Raw genomic sequence first — 24,191 nt, 5'->3', positions numbered from 1 at the left:
TTGTGGGTAACACACTCCTAATAGGAAAAAGTATTTAAAAACTAAAGCTTAAAATGTGGAATGGCATTACTGCATCAAATTTGCTTTGGCACAGATCAGTATAATGTTGAATGTTCATTGATACTGACCCAAGAACAACCTTGCAATCTCCTCCACATGACCAGAGAGGAAGAAAAGGCGATTTGGAATAATCTCTATAGGGAATTGGAGACTTAAAAGTAAGTATTCTTGTTAACCTCTGGAGTCAATTCACATGACTAGTCATGATTACTTAAATCTGGTCAAAGAGGCCTGGGTTTGGAGAGTAAAAAAGAAAAGAAAACCAATATGATGGAGCGAGGTGGTGGGTCAGATGGTAAGAGGAGGAGAAGGAAAATAAGATAGATGCAGTGGAAAGGGGCAGTGCACAGGAGGAAAAAGAAGTGTGTGAAGGCAGGAAAGGGAGATGGCCGGCAGTGGTGATGAAGGGAAACTCAGTCCAGCAGAAGGTATCCAAGCCATAGAAAAGTAACATCACCTATACATGTAGTCCAGAGATGCTGCCTGACCTTTTAAGTTACTCCAGCACTTTATTTCTTCGTTTTAGAGATACAGCGCGGAAACTGGCCATTCGGCCTACCTAGTCCACACTGACTAGCGATCACCCGTACACTAGCATTAACCTACACACCAAAGACAATATATATTTTTACCGAGGCCAATTAACCTACAAACCTGTATGTGTTTGGAGTGTGGAAGAAGCACCCAGAAGAAACCCACGTGGTTTGGGTATGGTAAAATTGGTTTTGGTTCAATTGGCTTTGGTTAAATTGGCTTTGGTTAAATTGGCTTTGGTGTGCAGCATAGTGTTAGTGCATGGGATGATCGTTAGTCAGCGTGGACTAGGTGGGCCAAATGGCCAGTTTCCGCACTATATCTCTAAAACTAAAACTAAAACACAAAGTACTGGATTAACTCAAAGGGTCAGGCAACATCTCTGGAGAACAAGAATAGGTGGAGTTTCTGTTCTATGGCTTGGTCACCTTCTGCTGAACTGTGATCGCTGGAGGCATGTACCCGGTGGGCAGAAGGGCCTGTTTCCATGCTGTATCCCTGAAGTAAAACTAAAGTAATATTTTTGGGTTGCAAGCAGTTAGGAAGACAAATAGTATGTGGATCTTTATTATTGCAAGCTTTGAGAACATTTGAACTTAGGAGCACATTAAGAAATCAAATGTAATATCTCTGACCTTGTGCACAATCCCCATTATGTGCTGCAGTGCACCAATGTTAAAGCTTGGAACCAGTAACTCATATGGTAGTTAACTAGAGGCCATGGTATTAACAGCTCCTTCTACAGATGGAAGGCTTTTTGAGTTTAAAAATAATTGCGCATTACAAAAATGACTTACCATCATATTTCCACTCATTTTAAACATTGATATCTTCAATTACATATCGCCCATTCCACAAATTTAAAGATAGACAGGAAAGTGTTTTATTTAATCCTGTGAAGTGACCTGTTGAAAATTAAATGAACAAAACAATGCTGAATCCCACCAATTATGAAGTGCTACTTGAAGAACTGTTTTTGTTTTAAACAGTCAATTTTTACTAGTTAAGTAAGCAGAGCGGCAAACCGAACAGATATCTGAAAAACAGCACATAATTCTGCTGAAGTGCCAAACTCACTTTGTAAGACTTCAGGATGACATGAACAAGAGTCAACAAGGTGAATCGAATCTTCTGATTAAGTAATATCATTGTTGTGCCTTAATACCTTGTTCTACCGCAACTCAAAGGCAGGCCACTTGATATAAATGATCATAATTCTTGAAATTGTCTTCTACCGTCAACATGTTGGTTACCTTCAAGTATGGTCCACTGTGTACACCAACAGCACAGTAATTCAAAGTTCTGGCATTCTCATTATATAGAGGTCACAGGGTTGTATGCGACTTTAGACTTGAGATACAAGCGCGGAATCAGGGCATTCGGTCCACCAAGTCCACACCGACCAGTGATCACCCCATACACCACAGTCCTATCCGACACACTAGAACCAAATTACATTTTACTGAAACCAATTAACCTACAAACCTGTACGAATTTGGAGTGTGGGAGGAAACCGGAGCACCTGGAGAAAACCCACCCGGCCACAGGGAGAACATACAAACTTCATATAGACAGCACCTGTAATCAGGATCGAACCCGGGTCTCTGGTGCTGTAAGGCAGCAGCTCTACCACTGCACCACCCATGAACGAGTGTGAATCAACAGATAGGTTCTTTTTTTGGTTTAGGCACCAGAGAATTTACTCAATAAATTCTAATGGAGGAAAAATAAAATTGGATGAGTCAGAATCACCACCCCCATCCCCTGGCCTAACTCACTCACTGGGTGTATTAACTGTCTCAGCGGCATCCAACTGTGTCCAGGGCACTCTCTGCAGCGCGCGGCCTTCTGGGTAAGTACAGCCGCCATTGATGGCTCGAGTTCCGTCTCACCATTGGGGCACTTTCTGTGGCATGTGGCCTTCTGGGTAAGCACCGCTGCCATTGCCGACTCACTTCCGATGTGAAACTCGAGCGATCATAGTTGTGGATATCACAAACTGCCCTTGAATGCATCAGGGACTGCGTACAGAATCGTTTACATAAGTGGGAGTTTATGCAAGTCGCCAATTGTGTAAGTCAGAGTGTGGGAGTAAATTTTGGAACCAGAGAGGATGTCGGGATACTTGACTATGTGGACACTACAAAATGCTTATTGAACATTAACTATGTTGGCTAAATGCCAGGTGGAGAATGGTGCACAGCTAAGTCACAAGGCCAGATGCTAAGCGCCTGCAATAGCCAAAATATAGATACGGCTAAGCCACAATGACTGAAAAACATGATTGTTGCTAAGGGGCTGCAAAGGGTTGATTGGCTAAGGAGATGCTGAGGGGCTACTAAGAAGTTGCTAAGGGATTGTTTGGCTGGGCAATTGCCATGGGGTCGACCAGCCCCTCACCCAGATAATGTAAACACCAGCCGTAGACACATGAACCACCAGGTGGCGCCCGCAATGGCCGCCTCGCCAATAGTCTGTCTGTCCCTTCCTTCTTCATTGTTTGTTTTAGTATGTGTTAAATGTATGTTTTTAATGTTTTTAGCTTGTTTTATGTGGGTGTTGGGGTAACCTTTTCTAATCTCTTACCTCAACAGAGATGCAATTCTTTTCCGTATTGTATCTCTGTCTGCACTGCAGCCTAACATCGAGGAGTTTGCGCCCTTTGCTGGAGACGGACTTCGGGAGCTCCACCACGGGAGCCTGCGGAACTTTAACATCGCGGAGCTCGTGATCCCTTTGCCAGGGGTCGACCTCGGAGCTCCAACTGCGGGAGCCTGCGGACTTTAATATCGTGGAGCTCGCGGCCTCTGGTAAGAGACTGACCTCACGAACTCCAAGCCGCAGGAGCCTCGACCGCCCCGACGCGGGAGCTTTGATTGTCCCGACGCGGGAGCTTCGATCACCCCGAAGAGAGGGCTTCAATCGCCCCGACGGATGGTTCGACCGCCACGACCGCAGGGGAAAAATGAGGGAAGAAGATTAGACTTTATTGCCTTCCATCACAGTGTGGAATGTGGGGAATCCGCTGTGGTGGATGTTTATGTTAACTTTTAGGTAGTTGTGTGTCTTTTTAGTATTGCTGTATGGTAATTCGCTTATCACTGTACCTTAATTGGTACATGTGACAATAAAAGACCTTTGATCTTTGAAACTTTTGTTTGATAATACAATATATATAGATATATACCAGCTGTCTGGATCACTCGGGGAGAAGGTGCTCACAGACTGCTGGGTCTTGATTCTTCTCCCAGAGCTCTGTCAACAATAAAGTTCCTGCTTTTCTCTCACTCAGGTCTCTGAATATTTTCCACCAACAGTCTGTATGTGAATTTCCATTAGCTGTCCACACAGTAGCAACACTCTGCACCCTGAAGGCATATCAAGATGATTCACGTCCACTTCATTACTTGTAGAGACGTGCAACTATTTATTGGCATAAGGAAATGTAGCAGCAGCCAGTTTGTGCGTACCAAAATCTAATGAACAGCAAGGAGATGGTTAATTAGTTGATCAGTTGTTGGCTGGTTGACTGGATGGCCAGGATATCAGGCAGATTTGTGTGACAGGATGAGAGAGAATCAGCAGGAGTGAAAAATGAGGCAGATGCTATAGATCTGCACGGGAAGGTAGACGCTCCCGCCCCCACGAGTCTCGGGCAGATGGGGCTCCTCAGCCTGAGAAGGCAGTCCATCTAGGAGAGGGAAAACTCTGATTTAAAACCTCCACTGCCTTGTGGCCATATCGTCATGGAAAAGGCTCCAGGAGTAAACCTCAAGAAAATCCGGAGTTGGAACCCCTAAGGCAGTTCGTTGTTGTCTACGACCTCGCTCTGGCAGCTCCTGTGACGGCGCTGGTGCCAAACTGTAATGGCCCTGTTGTTCCTTTGGATCGATCAGCGATGTGGAGTGGGGGGACATGCTGCATGGGCAACAGCCTGTCCACCATATAACATCGCCTAAGCTTGCATCCGACTATGATGCATCACCCATGGTCAGTCATGACCGAAGGGTGTCTACTACTACTACTACTAAAAAAATGATGGTTTGGGCAAGAAAGACTGACACCACATTAACTGATCCAGTGGTGGTGAGTGAGTTTTGTGTTTCTCTGACTGAGACTTCAGTTGTGTATCATGTAACGGGCAATCAACACAATAGCTTAAAATGAACTGCAACTGGAATCTCAGGACATGTTTCCCATCGCTCAATGAATGCGGGCTGTATTTGCTCAAATTGTTTGGCCTCTAACAGCATTGCCAACCTCGATGAATGGCAATCTGATGTTGTGCGCACTATTATTTTGGTATATCATTGTCACCTGTACAAAGATACAGTTAAAAACAAGTTTGCCTGCTCTCCAGGCAAATCATATCATACAATAAAGCCATACACAAATACAACAGATACTGTAGTACAAAGAGAAAAATCCCAGAGTGCAGAAGATATTGTTGCAGTGATCTAGTTACAAGAAAGTAAAGATACGAAAAAGTGCAAGGACGACAATAAGGTAGGCTGGGATATCAACACCATACTTAACTTATGGCATGGACTGCTCAGTAGTCTGATAACAATGGAGAAGAGGCTATTCTTTAATCTAGCACATATGTTTTCAAACTTCGGTATTTTCTACCTGACAGGAGTGAGAGAAGAGGGAATGAACATGGTGTAAATTGCCCTTGAATATGTGACGCGACACAAAGTGCAGATGGAGTCTATCATGGGGTGGTAGGGTAGAGAGTTGGTTGGATGTTTCTCTGCGGTGATTTCTTAGTCATGGGAAGAGCTAGCTAAATCAAACAGCGGTGCATCCCAGTAGGATGCTTCTGTGGGTGCATCTGTTGAAGTTGGTACGGGTTGTAGGAGACATGATGCTATAATTACAATATTGAAGATTAACTTTCAGCTTTGGTCCAAAGGCATCAAGCTTTCAAACAAAATTTAGATCTTTAATGTGCAGCTGAGCAGAACACAGTTTAGTTTTCTTTGAATCAGATGACACTCACAAAAAAAACAAAGATAGTTTTTAGCAAGTCTTTCAAGTTATCGGGACGATGAGTCATTTTATGATGGGTTCAATTCGATGTTGGTAACCCTGCAGAACAGAATGTATATGGCTAATTATTGATGTGTTATGTTACTGTTAAGCTTGCTGGTGTAGAAACGGTCAACTGGTTTGTATAGAAGGATTATATTTTGCCAATTCTTCAAGAAAATCGACTCATTGTTAGGGAGCCCATATATCCCATGAAACCAAAGGCTGCATTCTCCACTCACCAAGAGTAGAGGGGGCTGCAGGAGGCTCTGCAACTGCCTGGGATTCGGCTTGAGCGGGCATCACTCCAAGAGGCAGGGTGTGTGTACTGGAATTATTGAATTCTGTCTTTACTTTGTGTACTAGTCATGTCTCTACTATTTATTTCATTCCCCTTACATGTTTTTCCTCTACATGCTCAATTTTTGTAAGGTGTCCTTGAGACTCTTGAAAGGCGCCCATAAATAAAATTTATTATTATTATTATTACTGGACACACATCAGTGAAGGACACCATGGCCAAGCTTGGCCAGGCTGATTCTGCAACCACGCCAGGACAACAGGCTTTCATGGTCAGGGCAAGAACCCTGCACTTCAGTCTGAAGAAGGGTCTCGACCTGAAACATCACCCATTCCTTCTCTCCAGAGATGCTACCTGTCCCGCTGAGTTACTCCAACATTTTGCGCCTATCTTTGGTTTACACCAGCATCTGCAGTTCCTTCATATACAGTAAAGTAGAGCAGTTCCTCAATTAACTTTAAAAGATGGATGTAGTGGTCAACAGATTGGAAGATACTGGAGAAATCTGTGTGACTGCTTCGAAATATAGTGTGTTCAGGAACTTGAGGGCTAAAATAATGTTGACCTCCATGGAGGTAGCATGTAGATGTAACCTGAAATGGGTGTTACATGTCCAGAAACTATCTGGTGTGCTCCTGGAACTGATCCTGATAGCCATGATTTGACCTGAAAATGATCTTTAGCCTTACCTACTGGCAGCAAAATAAAAATGAGGTTAAGTAGCTCTTAAAACAGTGGCACAGCGGTAGAGATGCTGTCTTACAGCGCCAGATACACGGGTTCGATCCCGATTACAGATACGGTCAGTATGGAATTTGTAAGTTCTCCCCGTGACCACGTGGGTTTTATCTGGGTGCTCTGGTTTCCCCCCACATTCCAAAGACATGCAAGTTTATAGGTTACTTGGCTTCTGTAAATTGGCCCGAGTATAGGATCAAACTAGTGCGAATGGGTGATTCCTGGTCAGCATAGACTCGATGGGCCAAAGGGCCTGTTTCCACATGATATTTCTCTAAACTAAACTAATTTATTGGCTAATAACTATTTAAGGAAAGGAGCAAAAAGCTAGAATCAAAAAAGCCAATGCCATCGTCAAACAATAAAACCAAACCATTTTATCCCAAAAATATATAGTTTATGCAGATTGATATTTAGCAAGGAATGTGTTTGAAACCAATTGGAACACCAAGATTGCAGGCTAGATTGAGAGAGGGGAACCGCCCACACAATGTCTCTCTGGCTGGGAGCAAGTTTGTTTTCAGGCATCCAGTGCCTACAGTTTCTACCAGCAAGCTGATTTAATACATTCAGAGCAATCGTGCTGCTGTCTTCTGGAGTCGCTGCCTTGATCTTAAATATTTCCACGATATTGGATGAAAAATTCTCTCAGCACACCCGGGCATGCCACAGTGATGAACCGCCAGCTACTGTGGATTTGCAATCTCAGCAGAGCAGGGAATGGAAACAAGAGACCTCACGCCACGTCCTCAACTCGCGATCAATATGTCATTTTGTGCAATCGTCCATGCTCTGAAATGTATATCCTAAAGTAAATTTAATGATACTATATCAAAGCAGAAAAGTGCACCGGAGCATAACCAAAAATGAAATGATTTTTACTTCAAAAAAAGAGAAATAATGATGCAAGGTGCAGAAAGACAAATCTGATTTTTATTTCTCTTTTCTGGACAATCGACAAAGAATGATCACAATTTAAATTTGGCAGCATCAGAGTGGTCACCTTTTGGCTTCAATTTGCCTTTTTAAGCTGTTTTTCCAGCAGCAGGCAGCCGAAAAAGATACAGACTTCCACCCATGCACACATCTGCTCCACAGATGGAGACAGGTTTTCACTTGTATTATTGATTTCAATTTTAGCATTTATGATCCGACTTAGGGTTTGATGAGCTGTGGCCAATTTGGATTAAATTGAACAAGCTAATCACTATCTGCGATGGCAATTATTCTGAGGGTAAATAATAATTACATTTTCGTTATTAATGAACAAGAAACTGCAAGAGCAAACTATCTCACAGCAATCAAAGCAGATGGGGAAACGCAACTCTGAATATTACTCAGATTTAAGTAGAGGCAGAGAATCTGACAAAGATTTAGTTTAGAGATACAGCGTGGAAACAGGACCTACAGCCCACCGAGTCCGTGCTGAACAATAATCACCAGTAGGCTACTTCCATCCTACACACGGGGTACAGTTTACAGAAGCCAATTGACCTACAAACCTGCACGCCTTAAGAAAGTTGCAGGAAATCAGAGCACCCGGAGAAAACCAACGCGGTCACAGGGAGAACGTACAAACTCCATACAGATAGCAACCACAGTCAGGATCGATCACAGGTCTCTGGCGCTACAAGGCCAGACAGCTGGAATTGGCACCAGACTTCTCAAATCCTGTGAATAAATGGAATTCTATTGAAGGCCCCACAGAGGAAATATTGCAACCACATCTTGGTACCCATGTTGCAAAAGATTGGTGCACTTGCTGTAAGACATGACAAGAAAAAATGCAAGCCGCAGCCAACTGCTGCATTGGAATCACACCTCTAGTACCTCAATGTTGAAGAGGCTGATTTTGGAGTCACTGCTTGCTTTCATTGAAGTCAGCTCTGTGCAGAGCAAGTCGATGGCTTCCACTTCAATACTTTCCTTAGTACCAGTAAGGGGAACAGTAATTATTAGGGGTGACCCAACCTCATTCACAACCCCTTTTCTCAGAAGTGGCAACTAGGACTGATCTGTGCTGGTCATAAGTAATAGGAGTAGAATTAGGCCATTCGACCCATTAAGTCTACTCTGCCATTCAATCATGCCTGATCTATCTCTCCCTCCTAACTCCATTCTCCTGCCATCTCCCCATAACCTGACATCTGTACTAATCAATGATGTTGCCTGAAAGCTGGGCAACTAAACCATCCTACCAACAAATAGAGAGCAGTCCTGAGCTACTATCTACCTCATTGGACTATCTTTGATTAGACTTCATCTTGCACTAAATGTTAGTCACGTTATTCCCTTCATCGTGTATTTGTACACTATGGATGGCTCTATTATAATCATGTATTGTCTTTCCACTGACTGGTTAGCATGCAACAAAAGCTTTTCACTGTACCTCGGTACACATGACAATAAACTAAACTAAACTAAACTAATTTAAAACTCAAATTCAACATTAAAAATCAAGACTTTGATGCAACTCAAGTCCAACTCTTTCATTGTTAAAGGAAAAAGAACATTAAGTCTTTTAAAGCTCCCATTCTTTCATCTACCTTTCCAGCAGGCAACTTTATAATAAACATAATCCATATGACCGAATTAAGCCAGTCAATCTTGTAATTATATATTTTTTTTAATTCCCAAATTCGAGCCAGTTTTCCTTCTTTTTGCCAATTTCTGCACATATAAAATTGGCTCTTTGCTCCAAGCTTTGCATCATCCCAGAAACAAACCCTCCTGTACAATTGGTGCCCAGGTGGTAAAAGTTCTCACTTATTGCTGCAAGATAAGAGTGCCTCAGACATTTTGTCCAGTGATAAAAGTAGTACGTATAATACAGGGTCATGTATAACTTGGAAAAAGACTTCCTGTCCTTCTGCCTCGCCATAGCTCAATTAGCAGGTCCACCAACTAAAGCATACACTTCCCACACTCCCAATACATTAAAAGTGCATAAGGGATAGGAGTATAATTAGGCCAATCGGCCCATCAAGTCTATTCTGCCATTCAATCATGGCTGATCTATCTCTCCCTCCCAACCCCATTCTCCTGCCTTCTCTCCGTGACTTCTAGCACCTGTGCTAATCCTAAAAATCTCTCTGCCTTAAAAATATCCACTGACTTAGCCTCTACAGCCTTCTGTGTCGAAGAATTCCAGATTCACCACCCTCTGACGAAATAATTTTCTCATCTCCTTCCTAAAAGAACGTCCTTTAATTCTGAGGCTATGACCTCTAGTCCTAAATGCTCCCACTGGTGGAAACATCCTTACCACATCCACTCTATCCAAGCCTTTCACTATTCTATATGTTTCAATGAGGTCACCCCACATTCTTCTAAACTCCAGCTAGTACAGGCCCAGTGCCGTCAAATGCTCATCATATGTTAATGCAGCAAATCACTCCAAATGCTTTCCTTCCCGAGTAGTGTGTGTGCCTGAAGGTAGTGCATATCATATCTATATTCTGTTCTGTACATATCATATCTATATTCTGTTCTGTACATATCATATCTATATACTGAGGCCATAGCGTCAGTATAAAAGAACATACTTTTAGAAAAGAGATGAGAAGGAATTTCTTTAGTCAGAGGGTGGTGAATCTGTGCAATTAATTACTACAGACGGTTGTGGAGGCCAAGTCAATGGGTATGTTTAATACTCATTCCTGGGATCATTCTTGTAAAAGATGCAGTGAGTGTCACCAAAAAAACAGGTTATTTCCGTCACTGGGCAAGATTTGTTTTGATGTTGTTTCCCTTTACTTCTGACCCCTACCACCAAGGAGATCAAAGGCCACATGAATATGGGGACACCACTACCTTTGAGTTCACTTCCTCGCACCATCCTGTGTATGTAGCACGGCATTTCTCATTGTAATTGGAGGCACAGTGGTGTAGCTAGTAGACCTCCTGCTTCACAGTTTTAATGAACCAGGTTCAACCCAGGTCTTGAACACTGCCTGGTTGAAGGATATTTCACTGTAATAAATCTGGGTTTACTCTGAGTGCTCCAGTTTCCTCCCAGATCCCCAAATCATGCAGGTTGTCAGGTTAATTGAACATTAGGGCTAATGTGTGCAGATGGAAAATGAAGAGAATGCAATGAGATTGGTATAGGATTACTATAATGGCCATTAATAACTCATATGAACTCAGTTGCATGAAAGGCCTGTTTCTGTGCTATGATTGTGGCCTATTCCTGCAACTCCCTTTCTAATAGTTCCGTGGGAGCACCTTCATACGATCCATGGATCAATGACACTGATTAATGGAGGCCTTACTAGCGACAATCACATCCCACATATGAATAAAGGAATAGATTAAAAATCAGTAAGTAGTGGGATTTAAAAAAAGAGTATCAGGACAGAAGTTCACCATTCAGCTGCAATAGTCACAACAATTTTGTTGTCAGGGAAGATCAAATCTACCATTAACCCGATGCAGATATTAATAATGACTAATCTACTTTCAACAGTGTCAAGAGTTTTTAAATTGTCATATGTACAAGAACAGAACAATGAAACTCCTACTTACAGCAGCATTAAAGTTCTGTAAACATTGTACTCAACGGATAACATGATGAAAAACGAGTAAAAGTTCAATAAATAAAAAAAACAACATTCATGCAAAACAAAACTCCAAAGTCCCTAGAGCAACCAAGATAGTTTATCGTTTAGGAAGAAACTGCAGATGCTGGTTTACACTGAAGATAGAATAGACACAAAACACTGGAGTAATTCTTTGTGCCCTTCCATATCTCTAGTTTCCCTCTCCCACGACTCAGTCTGAAGAAATCTCAACCTGAAACATCAACCGTTCCTTCTCTCCAGAGAAACTACCTGTCCCACTTAGTTACTCCAGCATTTTGTGTGTTTTCTTCAGTTTTTAGTTTAGTTTAGTGTTTGTGTTCAATTGCCTGATGGTATTTGGGAAGAAGTTGGTCCTGAAGCTAGAGGTCACAGACTCCCATATCTTCTTCCCAATGGCAGGAATGAAAGGAGAACATGGCCAGGGTGGCGTGGTTCCTTGAAATACCCACTAGGGGTGCCGCATTAATGGCAAGCTCTGCCTACACTGTCTGTTTTTTGTATTTTTTGTATTTTTTAGTCAGTTTTAAAAAGTGTGTTTGGAGATTTCTTTAGCTTTTCTATGTGGGGGAGGGGGGTAGAGTAAGAGGGAATCCGTTTCCCAGTCACTTCCTGGCGAGGATGTGACTATTCTCCGAGTGGCGTCCCCCCCCCCCCCCCCTCCTCCCTCTTCGTGGCCTACCACCTGGATTGGAGCGGCCTTTCCTGCCGGGGACCGGACCAGAGCTTCAGCAGTGGCGGCGCAGAGCTGGATACATCGCGGGGCGGGCGATGCCTTACCTGGATCGCCGTTGAAGCTCCAGAGTGTTGGGCCTGCTGCTTCAACATCGGAGCTGTGGTTCGTAGAGCTTCCAGCGCGGGCGGCGCTGACCAACATCGCGGAGTCCTGGGATCCTTTGCCGAGGGCCGCCAGCGTTGAATCTCCGCCCAGCGCGGCCTGTGGACTTCAGGAGCCGCAGTCTCCAGTAGGGGGTGACCGATTCAGATGTCCAAACCTCTGAGGATGTCCTCCAGTCCCGATGTCGGACTTCTATCACCCCGGCGAGCGTGCCTGAATATCGGGCCGCCCGCAGCGGCGAAAGCAGGGGGTTCGGGAGCCACCCGACCACGGGAGGACAACAGAGGAGGATGACTGAATTTTGGAGCCTTCCCTCACAGTGGGAAGCTTTGATCCCGCTGTGTGGGGATGTCTGTGTTGAAGACTATTGTGTTCTGTGCTCTTTATTATTGTATGGCCGTATGGCGACCACACATTTCACTGTACCAATTGGTACATGTGACAAATAAATGAATCTTGTATCTTGTATCTTGATGCTGGCTGCAGAGCCTCCTAGAGATCCCTTCAATGGCGGGGAAGGTATCATGAGATAGCCTGAGAAATCAATGATATTTTCCCTCGTCTTTTGTAGAAGTATCCAAAATGATTCTAGGTTATTCCAACCAATATCCAGTTTTAAAATACAGCTTTAAGATTTCACCATACAAGAGCACAACATTCTGCACTCCACAATGATATGACAGCCCTAGTATGAGAAAACCTGGATAAATTAAATCACTTACCATCTAAGCAGATAAAGCATGTTTCCTACAAGGGGATTCTATATCAAGCAAGACTTAATGGTGTGAACTTGCCCCCTGTGGATTCTTGATAATGCTGCTTAATAAGGCAATTAACTGATATGGAACTACTAACAAAACATGTGTAGGAAGGAACTGCAGATGCTGGTTTAAACCGAAGATAGACACAAAAAGCTGAAGTAACTCTGCGGGACAGACTGCACCTCTGGAGAGAAGGGATGGGTGATGTTTCCGGTTGAGACCCTTCATCAGACAAGTTAGGGAAAAAGGAAACGAGAGATATAGACGATGACGTGGAGAGATGAAGAACAATGAATGAAAGATATGCAAAAAAAGTAATGATGATAAAGGAAAAAGGCCATTGTTAGCTGCTTGTTGGGTGAAAACGAGAAGCTGGTGCGACTTGGGTGGGTGAGGGATAGAGAGAGAGGGAATGCCGGGGTTACTCAAAGTTAGAGAAATCAAATTCATACCACTGGGTTGTAAGCTACCCAAGCGAAATATGAGATGCTGTTCCTCCAATTTGCATTTAGTCTCACTCTGACAATGGAGGAGACCCAGGACAAAAAGGTCAGTGTGGGAATGGCAACTGGAATTATATATTGTGTTTGGTACGCTGCTAAACTCAATCACAACGTTGTTCTTATGACTATCTTTCAGGCTTTACTTTCACTCTACATCACATCCTAACTTCAATTCTAACTCCCTGCAGACACCGCACCTTTCCTCTTTCCAGCAGTTTGCGTTGATGCACAAAGTCTTCTCCTCTGTCGTTCCCTCTCTGGACTCTCGGAAGTGCTTGCAGGTATCTCACGACAGTTTTCAATCTCTCTTGGCATTTCTGGCAGCATTGCATTGGAGTCTTCAAAACTTTTGATCTGCTTCCAGCCCATAATATCGTCCCCATCCATTTAATTTTCATTTCATTCAGACTATTCAGTAATTCTCACAAGACCAAATGCCTAATAAATACTGACCTCTTCCCTAGGACACCCAATTTGCAGCTTTGCTACAATATTGTCTATGCCAGACTCAATTGAAATTACCTTATAATTGAAAATACCTCAATTGAAGTAATACTTCATGCTGAGCCTTTCACCTTCCAAGTTGTCTGTGCACTCTCCAATGGTACACCTGAAACTCTGGTGAACTGGTTCCCCAATTCCATCCAAAGCAATTAAGACAACGTCATTGAATCACATACTATCGAGGATTGTAAATATTCCCATTGTTTTGCTCTTCTTCCAAATGATACTCTGGATATGGGCTGTACATAAAGGACTGTCCTTCTCTTTGTGACATTTCACCTGGTCCAACTTCTTAGATCACTTCTTGTGGTGGCTTAACACTTGGCGAACTACCATTGCAAATCTATAACATATTTCAATGAATTCTCTTTGTCTTGATAACATTATAGAAGTTGCATTCTTTGTTGAAATTGCCAACTTGTAACACAACAGGACACAAATTGCTGGAGTAACTCAGCAGGTCAGGCAGCTCTGGATAACATGGATAGATATTTCAGATCAAGACCCTTTATCAGTTAAGTAAAATTGATAGCATATAAGTAAGATAGACACAAAAAGCTGGAGGAACTCTGTGGGTCAAGCAGCATCTCTGGAGAAAATGAATAGGTGACATTTCGGGTCGAGACCCTTCTTCAGTACCACAGCACTACTGCTGGTAATATCGCCCGTTCATTCACTGCCATTGACTACGGGCCTTCACTCTTTACTCCTTCCTGTGTTCCAAGAGGAACATTCCCACCGTGGTTCCTTGGTTCATTCCATAGTCGCAATTAACACAACCCTCTTTTTCCATGGCAACTTTCCTTGCAATCGCAGCAGAAGCAACACTTGCTTTTCGCTTGGAAAATGTGTGGCACCCACTCATGCAAGTGACAACACACGGGAAATTTCCAGCATTTCCATGCACAAAGCTACAGATTCTTTATTACCTAAAGTATGCAACCAGATCATTCCTCTGAAATTGCTTGGGTTTTAATTGTATATCCATAATCTACTGGTAAAGAGAAATATTAATCAGTCTGACTTTTAAGAACTGACTAGACTAAGTAGGACCCGTTGGGTCCCATTCTCACACGGGAGGCCTGGTCCCCCAATGCAATATTCCACCTCTCCACTAATTCCAATATTCCACCACTCACGCATAGCCCCCAACTGTGCAGGCGCGGCTGACGGGTTCCCGTTGTGACGTCCCTTAAATGCCAAAAAGCATGTCAATAGAAACTACCACAGCAGCATCAAAAGTATTTCATCTGCGGTACCTTCAGCTAGCTGCAGAGTGGCACCACAGCTGATAAAGTAGAACTATCTGTTCTTTGGAAACTAAAGCCATTATCTCATGGTCAATGAACTGTGATTCTGCCACAGCATCCTAAGCTTGAAAACTTGGAAGCTACGGTTAATCCTTGACTACATGGAGTACTGCGAAAATCATGTTTCAAGCGGCTGAACAAGCGACAGCTCCTCGAATGGTTGAATCAGAACAGAGTGCAGCCTTTCACTCCTACAGTCCCAGTAAATCTAAAAATCAAGATTTTCAAAGCTTGCTTTTGGCACAAATGGAGAGGAGCAGGCCACAGTTTCAACTTGGCTGACAACCCAACGGTATGAACATTGAGTGTAGGAAGGAACTGCAGATGCTGGTTTAAACTGAAGATAGAGACAAATTGCTGGAGTAACTCAGTGGGTCAGGCAGCAGCTCTGGAGAAAAGGAATAGGTGACATTTTGTGTCGAGACCTTCCTTCAAACTGAGAGTCAGGGCAAATGGAAACAAGAGATGCAGATGATATCGAGAGATATAGAACAAATGAATGAAAGATGTGAAAAAAATAAAGATGTTTAGTTTAATCATGTGTACCGAGGTTTTGCGGCATGCTATCTAGTCATCAGAAAGACAATACATGATCACAATCGAGCCATTTACAGTGTACAGATACACGATAAGGAAATAACTTTTAGTGCAAGGTAAAGCCTGCAAAGTCCGATCAAAGATCATCCGAGGGACACCAAAGAGGTAGATAGTAGTTCAGCACTGCTCTCTGGTTGTGGTAGGATGATTCAGTTGCCTGATAACAGCTGGGAAGAAACTGTCCCTGACTCTGGAGGTGTGTGTTTTCACACTTCTATGCCTTTTGCCTGATGGGAGACGGGAGAAGAGCGAGTGGCCAGGATGCGACTCGTCCTTGATTATGCTGCACTGGGAGCAGCTATGATCAGGGTAGAATAGGTGGCCAGGTGTAAGGCTGGCCTCAGGGTCAGGAATGAGAGAAGGTATGCAACTGGAGTCAGGGTCAGGAGTAGTACCAGGTGTGCAGTGAGACCCAGGTTGGTCAACATGGGCCAAATGTTTGATTATAATCTGAATTCCATACATGAATATACTAAGATCATTCATGTGCTGCACGTGTTGATCAGAGCTTGGGCTCTACTGTGAATGTAATTAGGAATGTATTTTAGTCTAACCTTATTCATAGCTAATCCAATATAAAGCATAAATATTGCATTCAAGTATGTTAAAATACTTGGGACAGTATGCACCATATTGCACAATTTCAAGCTGAAAAATGCAAAATCTCTGTACCAATGGGAGGGATACCCCCCCTATGCCCCCCCCCCCCCCCCGTAGATGATGATGTTCCCCCTATCCTCACTGGTTGGGATCTGTTGGTCATGAAGTCGAGGATCCAGTTGCAGAGATGAACCCTGACACCAAGTCCCGCGAGTTTAGAGATAAGCTTGGAAGTTACTGCTGATTTCCACCAGCAAGTTTGTTTTTCACCAGTGTGTTTTTATTTGTAATCCAGCATCTGTAGTTCCCTGTGCCCCCATGATTTCACAGGCAGGTTTAAAAAGTATCAAGTGAACAATTTGATCTCCCTTGAACAATTATGCTCTTTCTTCATGTCGAATAAAGTAAAAACACGAGCCTAGGTGTTATGGAGCTCTGTTTTAGGAGCGTGCTTTCAATATGGATCAAGGACCAAAAATGAATTTGGTTCCCAGCTCAACAATGCACGAGGACAACTATTTCATCCTCAACTGTAGGTTGGAGAGCATCGATGGTTATTGTGCATGGGGAAAGGAAAAGATCAGCAATGGGAGATGCTATTCATAAGTTACAGGAGCAGAATTAGGCCATTTGGCCTCTCAAGTCTACTCCGCCATTCAATCATGGCTGATCTATCTTTCCCTCTTGTAATTACCAGACTCGTACACAGTTAAAGGTATATACATCTTTAATGAACTCCACAGTGTTGGATATGCAGTACATTACATGTACTGTCTGCCGTGGGCGAGTTACTAATAGTATAATCCATGCACTAGGCAGGGCGTAATACCAATAAACACTCTGATTGGCTAACATGCAATAGCCAATCTACATCTCTTCTTGGAGAAAATGAAAAACTACGGTGCCTCAAACAATATACTTAGGAAGACTTAGCAGATTTAAACATAGTCAACATATCTAGTGGATGGCCTGCTGATCCGCCAGGCCCTCGTGCGGTAGGAGACCGCCTTACCCCCCTTTCGGGAGAAGAAATGGGAACCGAGAGTGGGGACACGACCGGCGACCCGGCGGGCATAGTGGGAGAAATCACCAGGGGTCGACCGACGCGGGGAACACACGGCACCAGTTACAACAGGCGAGGCAGGGATAGACCGACGCGGGGAATGCGTGGTGTCGGTCACAACTGGTGGTGGGGTAGCTGGAACACGCGCTGGTGCAAACACGAGTGGTGGGGCATCAGGACCTGTAGGCGCAGGACCCGGTTCCTTCACTGGAAGGATATGTTGGTGGTAACTCACTGCTGAAATCAGAAATCCCATGATCACAATTAGTTTGCAATTTGACAGTTATTAGCACTGACATAATGAACAATCATATGATCATAAGTGATAGGAGCAGAATTAGGCCATTCGGCCTATCAAGTCTACTCCGCCATTCAATCATGGTTGATCTATATCTACCTCCTAACCCCATTACCCTTTCAAAGTTCTTTGACAGTCTTTCAAAGTCCGTGCAGGATAAGTGTTCCAAACTTGTGTTAAACCTTTTAAAACAACAAACTTTGAACAAATTTACATATTTCTGTGACATATTTCCCAAACTGACCAACGATTAAGTTGTAATTCATTTACCACTGTGATTAATAAATATTGTTCCATGGAAATGTTTCTGGGGGCAATAGACAATAAGTTGACAATGTTTTATGTACACTAAGAACAACAGTGTATGGATGGTAAGTCAAATGTTTTAGCTTATTGGATAATTTCACCATAAAGTACACACGACCTCTATGGGGTTAAAGCCTTGTTTGTTCCAATATTACATTATAGTTCTAATTTTGAAGGAAGTTTTAGTTTGTGACAGAAAGCTAGTTTAAATTGTCCAGAAGGTTATTATTCCACTTGCAATCAAAGGTAAAACCAATTTAAATAGAAGTTTCATAACTTCCTGTTGATATTCTTACAATCTCTAGAGTTTGATAGAATTAGGCTCTAAACATTTGCCAGAGCTTTAATCAGTTGAGTTGTTTTGAGATTGGGTAGGTGAGAAATCTATTGGTTACATTTTTGGAGATTTATTTTAGCAATGAGGGGAGAGAATTTGCCTTTTACAGTGTAGTAATCATGAGGGTAGAGGATTGAGGGAATAGTCACAAGATTTAATTGCACTGAACTATAGTCACATTAACTTTAAGTTCTGTGAGTGGAAGAGAAGTCAGACTGAAGTGATTCAAAATTGGAATGCTTGGATTGAGTATTGAGATATAATGGAGGTATTGATCTAGATCGAGGCATGATGTGGTAACTCATAAGGTGAGACAGTTGTCTCAAGTGCTGACAGTATAATGGAATTATAGAACATAAGTACGCTTAGAGGAACTCCATGTTTCCAAAATTTAAAGAAGAAACACAGCATATTCATGACAGCAGCCAACCTTAGTTTGCCATGATAACTGCATGGAAGAAAGGGTTGACTGTCTAGGCAGGAATACAATTACAGTATTTAATCAAGAAGCAACATTAACATTCTGATATACACCAATATAAACACCTGGAGGTCAGTCACAGTGACTGGGATATCAGGTAAATATCTGCAGAGGAACTCATGGGAAAATTAAAATTCAAAGAATAGTTAAATTATACTATAATATGCAACTATTAACAATATCCAAAAATGATCATTTTTGGCTGCACTTGGGTTTGGATGGAATCTTGTACAAGAACCCACAACCATTGCTGCACCGGATGAGCGGGTGCTTGCTACCGGAACTGAACGTGCTGAAAGGAGTGAACAGGGCAACTTTTCACTCATAGCTGCTGGATAAATGGAATGAGCTGCCAGAGGAGGTAGTTGAGGCAGGTTTATAACAGCATTTAAAATACACTTGAACAGGTACATGGATAGGAAAGGTTTAGAGGGATATGGGCCAATTGCGGACAAATGGAATTAGATTTGATGGGGCATCTTGGTCGGTATGGATGAGTTGGGTCGAAGGGCATGTTTCTGCATTGTATTATTCTATGACTAACAAGATATGCACCACACACTTCAAACATTATAATTAAAGATCGCTAATAAAACATCTGAAATTGTTCAGATCAAATTTCCAGCCTAGAAACTACAGCAATGAAATTATTTCACTGACTAGCATCAAGCATGGTGATCCAGCTTCAGAGAAACTTATAACTTCTGTTCTGGCCCCCAGTCCCTATTGTCTTCAGTTTCACTGGGGAAATATTAGATAAGGAAGGGGTAATCTTTTCAATGGAGAGAATAGGGGTTAATAGTTCAAACTTAATGTTAGGGCTGCAAGGGGTTCAAGTTCAGCGTGAGTCAATGACCCAACACGGAACATAACACGGGCTTTCATACGGTATAATCAACGGGCAGCAGGGAGATGAGAAAGAGGAGGGAGTTAGGGCTGGAATTCTTAAAGTGCACCAGTGGGCAAAAAGACAGTAATATTCCAGTTATCAATAGTCTGAGGCATTCATCGTACAACCCGATTAGTAAGCGCTGCCTGGGAGTTTTATCAAGGCGTGACACCTTGATGATAATAGGGCGGGTAACCAGAACCTTGGTCAAAGAAAGGGGTTTAAATTGGTGCTGTAAAGAATATAAGGAGGAGTGGAAAGGCTTAGGGAACCTTAACCTAGAGCACTTGAAACTCAAGAAATAGCTGACAATCATAGAGTGATTAAATTCAGGGATGCTCTAAATGGCAGATTTGGAGAAGCACTAATAGCTTGGTGAATGGTGGTGCTGGGTGCTACGACAGAGATAGGAGTCGAGATTATGGTGTGGTTTTGAGACAATGGGATAAAATCTTGAAAATCAAGATACTGCTTAACCGGCAATTGAAAGTTGATAAGTGAATGAGGATTGGTGCAAATTAAGTCAAGGGCAGTGAAATTTTGGATTAGTTTAACCTCTTGAATAGTGAGGCAGGGACAAACAAGAAAAGTAAAAGCATGAACGAGGCGTTCTAAAGCAAATGAGTTCAGAGAGGGATGGAGCCAGGTAACATCTCAGGAGTGCATATGAGTGGTTTTCTTATGTCTGAGTGCACGGCTGGAAACTCATCACGATGTCAATTACAGCACCAATGCAGCGTACTGTCTGATTTAGTATTGGTGTAGGAAGGAACTTCAGATGCTGGTTTACACTGTAGATAGACACAAAATGCTAGAGTAACTCAATGGGTCAGGCAACATCTCTGGAGAAAAGGAATAGGTGACGTTTCGGGACTGAAGAAGGGTCTTGGCCCTAAACTCAGCATCTCTGGAGCATCTCTACAGAGATGCTCCAGAGATGCTGAGTTACTCCAGCAGTTTGTGTCTATTTATGATTTAGCATTGGACAAATCTTAGTGGAAAGAACGGAGTTGGTAGCAATGAAATAATGGCATGAACAAGAGGTACAGTTTTGCACATGAATGATATTCCTGATCCATAATCAGACAATTTGAAAGAGTGCATCAGACACAGGAGCAGGTAAATATTATAGTCTTAATGGCCTGTGGCCGTCATTTACTCAACAGGCCGGTAGTGACTGACCCGCGACATCATGTGCCTTCAAATATTTTATCTGCTCTGCAAGTAGAATCAGTGTATTGACATCATTTGTTAAGTGAAACATTGATAAAATTATTGTTTGCTGAAAAAATTAAATTTAATTTAAAAATTTAAACTTTCTGAATTACTCCCAACAAACACTAAATTGTATTCCATTATAGCAGTTTGAAGATTTGAACCCAGCTTAAGAATTATTTGCACATTTTTTTTTTTTTAAATGGAGTTAGTAAAATTGTTGGTGGTTATTAATAAAAAAACTAATTTGGTTACTAGTGTTCTTTTTTAGGATATAAAATCTGCAATCCTTACCTGGATGTTAACTTTTGAAACATCCTTAACTAAGGATGTTTCAAAAATACTTATTAAGGTGTTAAGGGCCTGTCCCACTTGGCTGTCATTTACGCGACAAGCCGGTAGTGACTAACGCGCGACATCATGCGTCCTCACAGCCGTCTGGAGCGCGTGATGTCATTTGAAGATAGGCATAAAATGCTGGAGTAACTCAGCAGGACCGGCAGCGTCTCTGGAGAGAAGGAATGGATGATGTTTCGGGTCGAGGCTCCTCTTCAGTCTGAAGAAGGGTCTCGACCCGAAACGTCACCCATTGCTTCTCTCATGCCCCATGCTAAGCTCGGCGATCACTTGCTTACTTTTGCTGCTGTTGGAGGTGAGATGTTGCACCGCGCCAGGGTGTCCCACTTGGCCGTCATTTACGCGACAGGCCGGTGGCGCGCAAAGATTTTGTCCAGAACTAAATCCTGGAGCGCTGCGCGATACCGCGCGCAACTCCACACTCCTCCACGCCACTCCCATGCGCCCGTCCTGCGCTACCAACACGCTACCCACACGCTACCAGGTCGCGTAATGGCGCGCAAATGACGGCCAAGTGGGACAGGCCCTTTACTCTGAAAGCATTGATACTTACGGCGTAATTATTTTCTCATTGTGGCCGACTGCCATTGGTTACGCACGGTGACGTAATTATGTGTGACCATGTGCTGCACGTACGAGGTCAGGACGCTTGCGATATGTCACGCGCGAAGATTTTGTGCCCTACAAAATTCTGGAGCGCCGCGCGATACCGCACGCAACTCCATACCCCTCTGTGCTTCTCCACGCGACGACGAGGTCGCGTAAATGGTACGCAAATATGGCCGAGTGGGACAGGCCCTTTACAGCGTGGAAACAGGCCCTTCGGTCCAACTTGCCCACAACTGTCAATATGTCCCATCTACACTAGTCCCACCTGCCTGCATTTGTCCCACTTGTCTTGAAACGTGTCCTATCCATGTACCCGTCTCAATTGTCTTAGATCCTTGCTTGCTTGCAATATATTGCAACTACTTGCAATAGACCCTGCCTCAACTACCTCCTCCAGCAGCTCGTTCCATACACCTGCCACTCTTTGTGTGAAAAGGTTATCCGTCAGGTTCCTATAAGTCTTTTCCTCCTCACCGTATACCTATGTGCTATGTTGTTGGTGATTCTCCGATTAAAAAGAGGTGTATAAAATTGAACTAATGATGGGTGCAGGTTAATGAGGTGTATTGATAACACTAAGTTACACAGGAGGTGGAACAGGTTACTTTTTACACAGTCCAACAACATGTAATTTTGTGGCTTTACTTGTAAGTTTCCAGTGCAGTGACACCAACTGGAAAGACGATTGGGCCGCTAACAACAACAATGGGCCGCTAACAACAACAGTGGGCCGCTAACAACAGTGGGCCGCAAACAACAACAGTGGGTCGCTAACAACAACAACAGTGGGTCGCTAACAACAACAACAGTGGGTCGCTAACAACAACAACAGTGGGTCGCTAACAACAACAACAGTGGGTCGCAAACAACAACAGTGGGTCGCTAACAACAACAACAGTGGGTCGCTAACAACAGTGGGTCGCTAACAACAACAACAGTGGGTCGCTAACAACAACAACAGTGGGTCGCTAACAACAACAACAGTGGGTCGCTAACAACAACAACAGTGGGTCGCTAACAACAACAGTGGGTCGCTAACAACAACAACAACAGTGGGTCGCTAACAACAACAACAGTGGGCCGCAAACAACAACAACAGTGGGCCGCTATCAACAACAACAACAGTGGGCCGCTATCAACAACAACAGTGGGTCGCAAACAACAACAGTTGTCCGCTAATAACAACAGTGGGCCGCTAAAAACAACAACAGTGGGTCGCTAATAACAACAGTGGGCCGCTAACAACAACAACAGTGGGTCGCTAACAACTACAGTGGGTCGCAAACAACAACAGTGGGCCGCTAACAACAACAACAACAGTGGGTCGCTAACAACAACAACAGTGGGCCGCTAACAACAACAACAACAGTGGGTCGCTAACAACAACAACAGTGGGCCACTAACAACAACAACAACAGTGGGCCGCTAACAACTACAACAGTGGGCGGCTGCCGTAGCCGACAACGCCCTCTAAAAAGCACTAAAAAGACACTAAATAAGACTTGTACGCTCACCTCGATGTCGGGCAGGTCATGGCTCAACATTCGGGACATGGTCGTGCAGAAAGTTCTGATCCCGAGTGGAAACTTTTTGTGGAAGAGGGGGAAAGAACGTAGTTCACTCGTGGAATTAAGCAGTGAACCGCAAAGATCTTAGAGCAGAGTGAACCGGCAAGCGGCGCATCGATCGATCGACCGGCCAAGACTGGAGTCCTTCGGTCAGCGACAAGAACCAAGGGCGGATCGCAACTGACACTGACAGCCCGCGACTGGGAAATAGGTCTGCCGGAGGCTGGAATGTGAACAGGTCCATAGGTCCATAGGTTCAATGCCTCCCTTCCCACAACCAAAGGGCACACGGAAATAGATCTGCACTTGGTTTTAAAATTATGACGATCGAGGAAATCATAACCAACCCAATAGCATGCAGCATAAATAACACAACTTGATGTTTAATCGCTGATGTGGCCTCAGAGAATTGGTCGTTTGGCTGCTGACAAAAAAAATACTGCAGATATTGGAAATCTGGCATAAAAGGGGAAATAAAACGACCCAGTGGGTCGTCGCTGGGCTTGTGGAGTGTTCCCACCATTGCACAATGGCACATCCTATCCAGAGACCCGCGTTCGATCCTGATCTCGGGCGCTGTCTGTGTGGAGTTTGCACGATCTCCCTGTGACCACGTGGGTTTCCTCTCACATCCGATGGGTTTGTTGGTTAACTGGCCTCTGAAGATTGCCTCAACTGTGTTGAGAGTGGATGAGAAAGTGGGATAACATC

General features: G+C 43.5%; 1 protein-coding gene across 1 annotated transcript in view; it reads right to left on the bottom strand.

The window, feature by feature from the left end:
* dpyd (dihydropyrimidine dehydrogenase) overlaps positions 1-23,835 on the bottom strand; it is a 675,582-nt gene extending 651,747 nt beyond the window's left edge. Inside the window, exon 1 of the mRNA XM_033028889.1 lies at positions 23,427-23,835. Coding sequence (XP_032884780.1) covers positions 23,427-23,465 — 39 coding nt within the window. The 5' untranslated portion in view covers positions 23,466-23,835. The remainder of the gene's footprint in view (positions 1-23,426) is intronic.
* Positions 23,836-24,191: the final 356 nt, after the last annotated feature.

Source organism: Amblyraja radiata, chromosome 10 (assembly GCF_010909765.2).
Source record: "Amblyraja radiata isolate CabotCenter1 chromosome 10, sAmbRad1.1.pri, whole genome shotgun sequence".
In the NCBI taxonomy this organism is placed as follows: domain Eukaryota; kingdom Metazoa; phylum Chordata; class Chondrichthyes; order Rajiformes; family Rajidae; genus Amblyraja; species Amblyraja radiata.
This window is presented reverse-complemented; position numbering and strand designations above follow the sequence as displayed.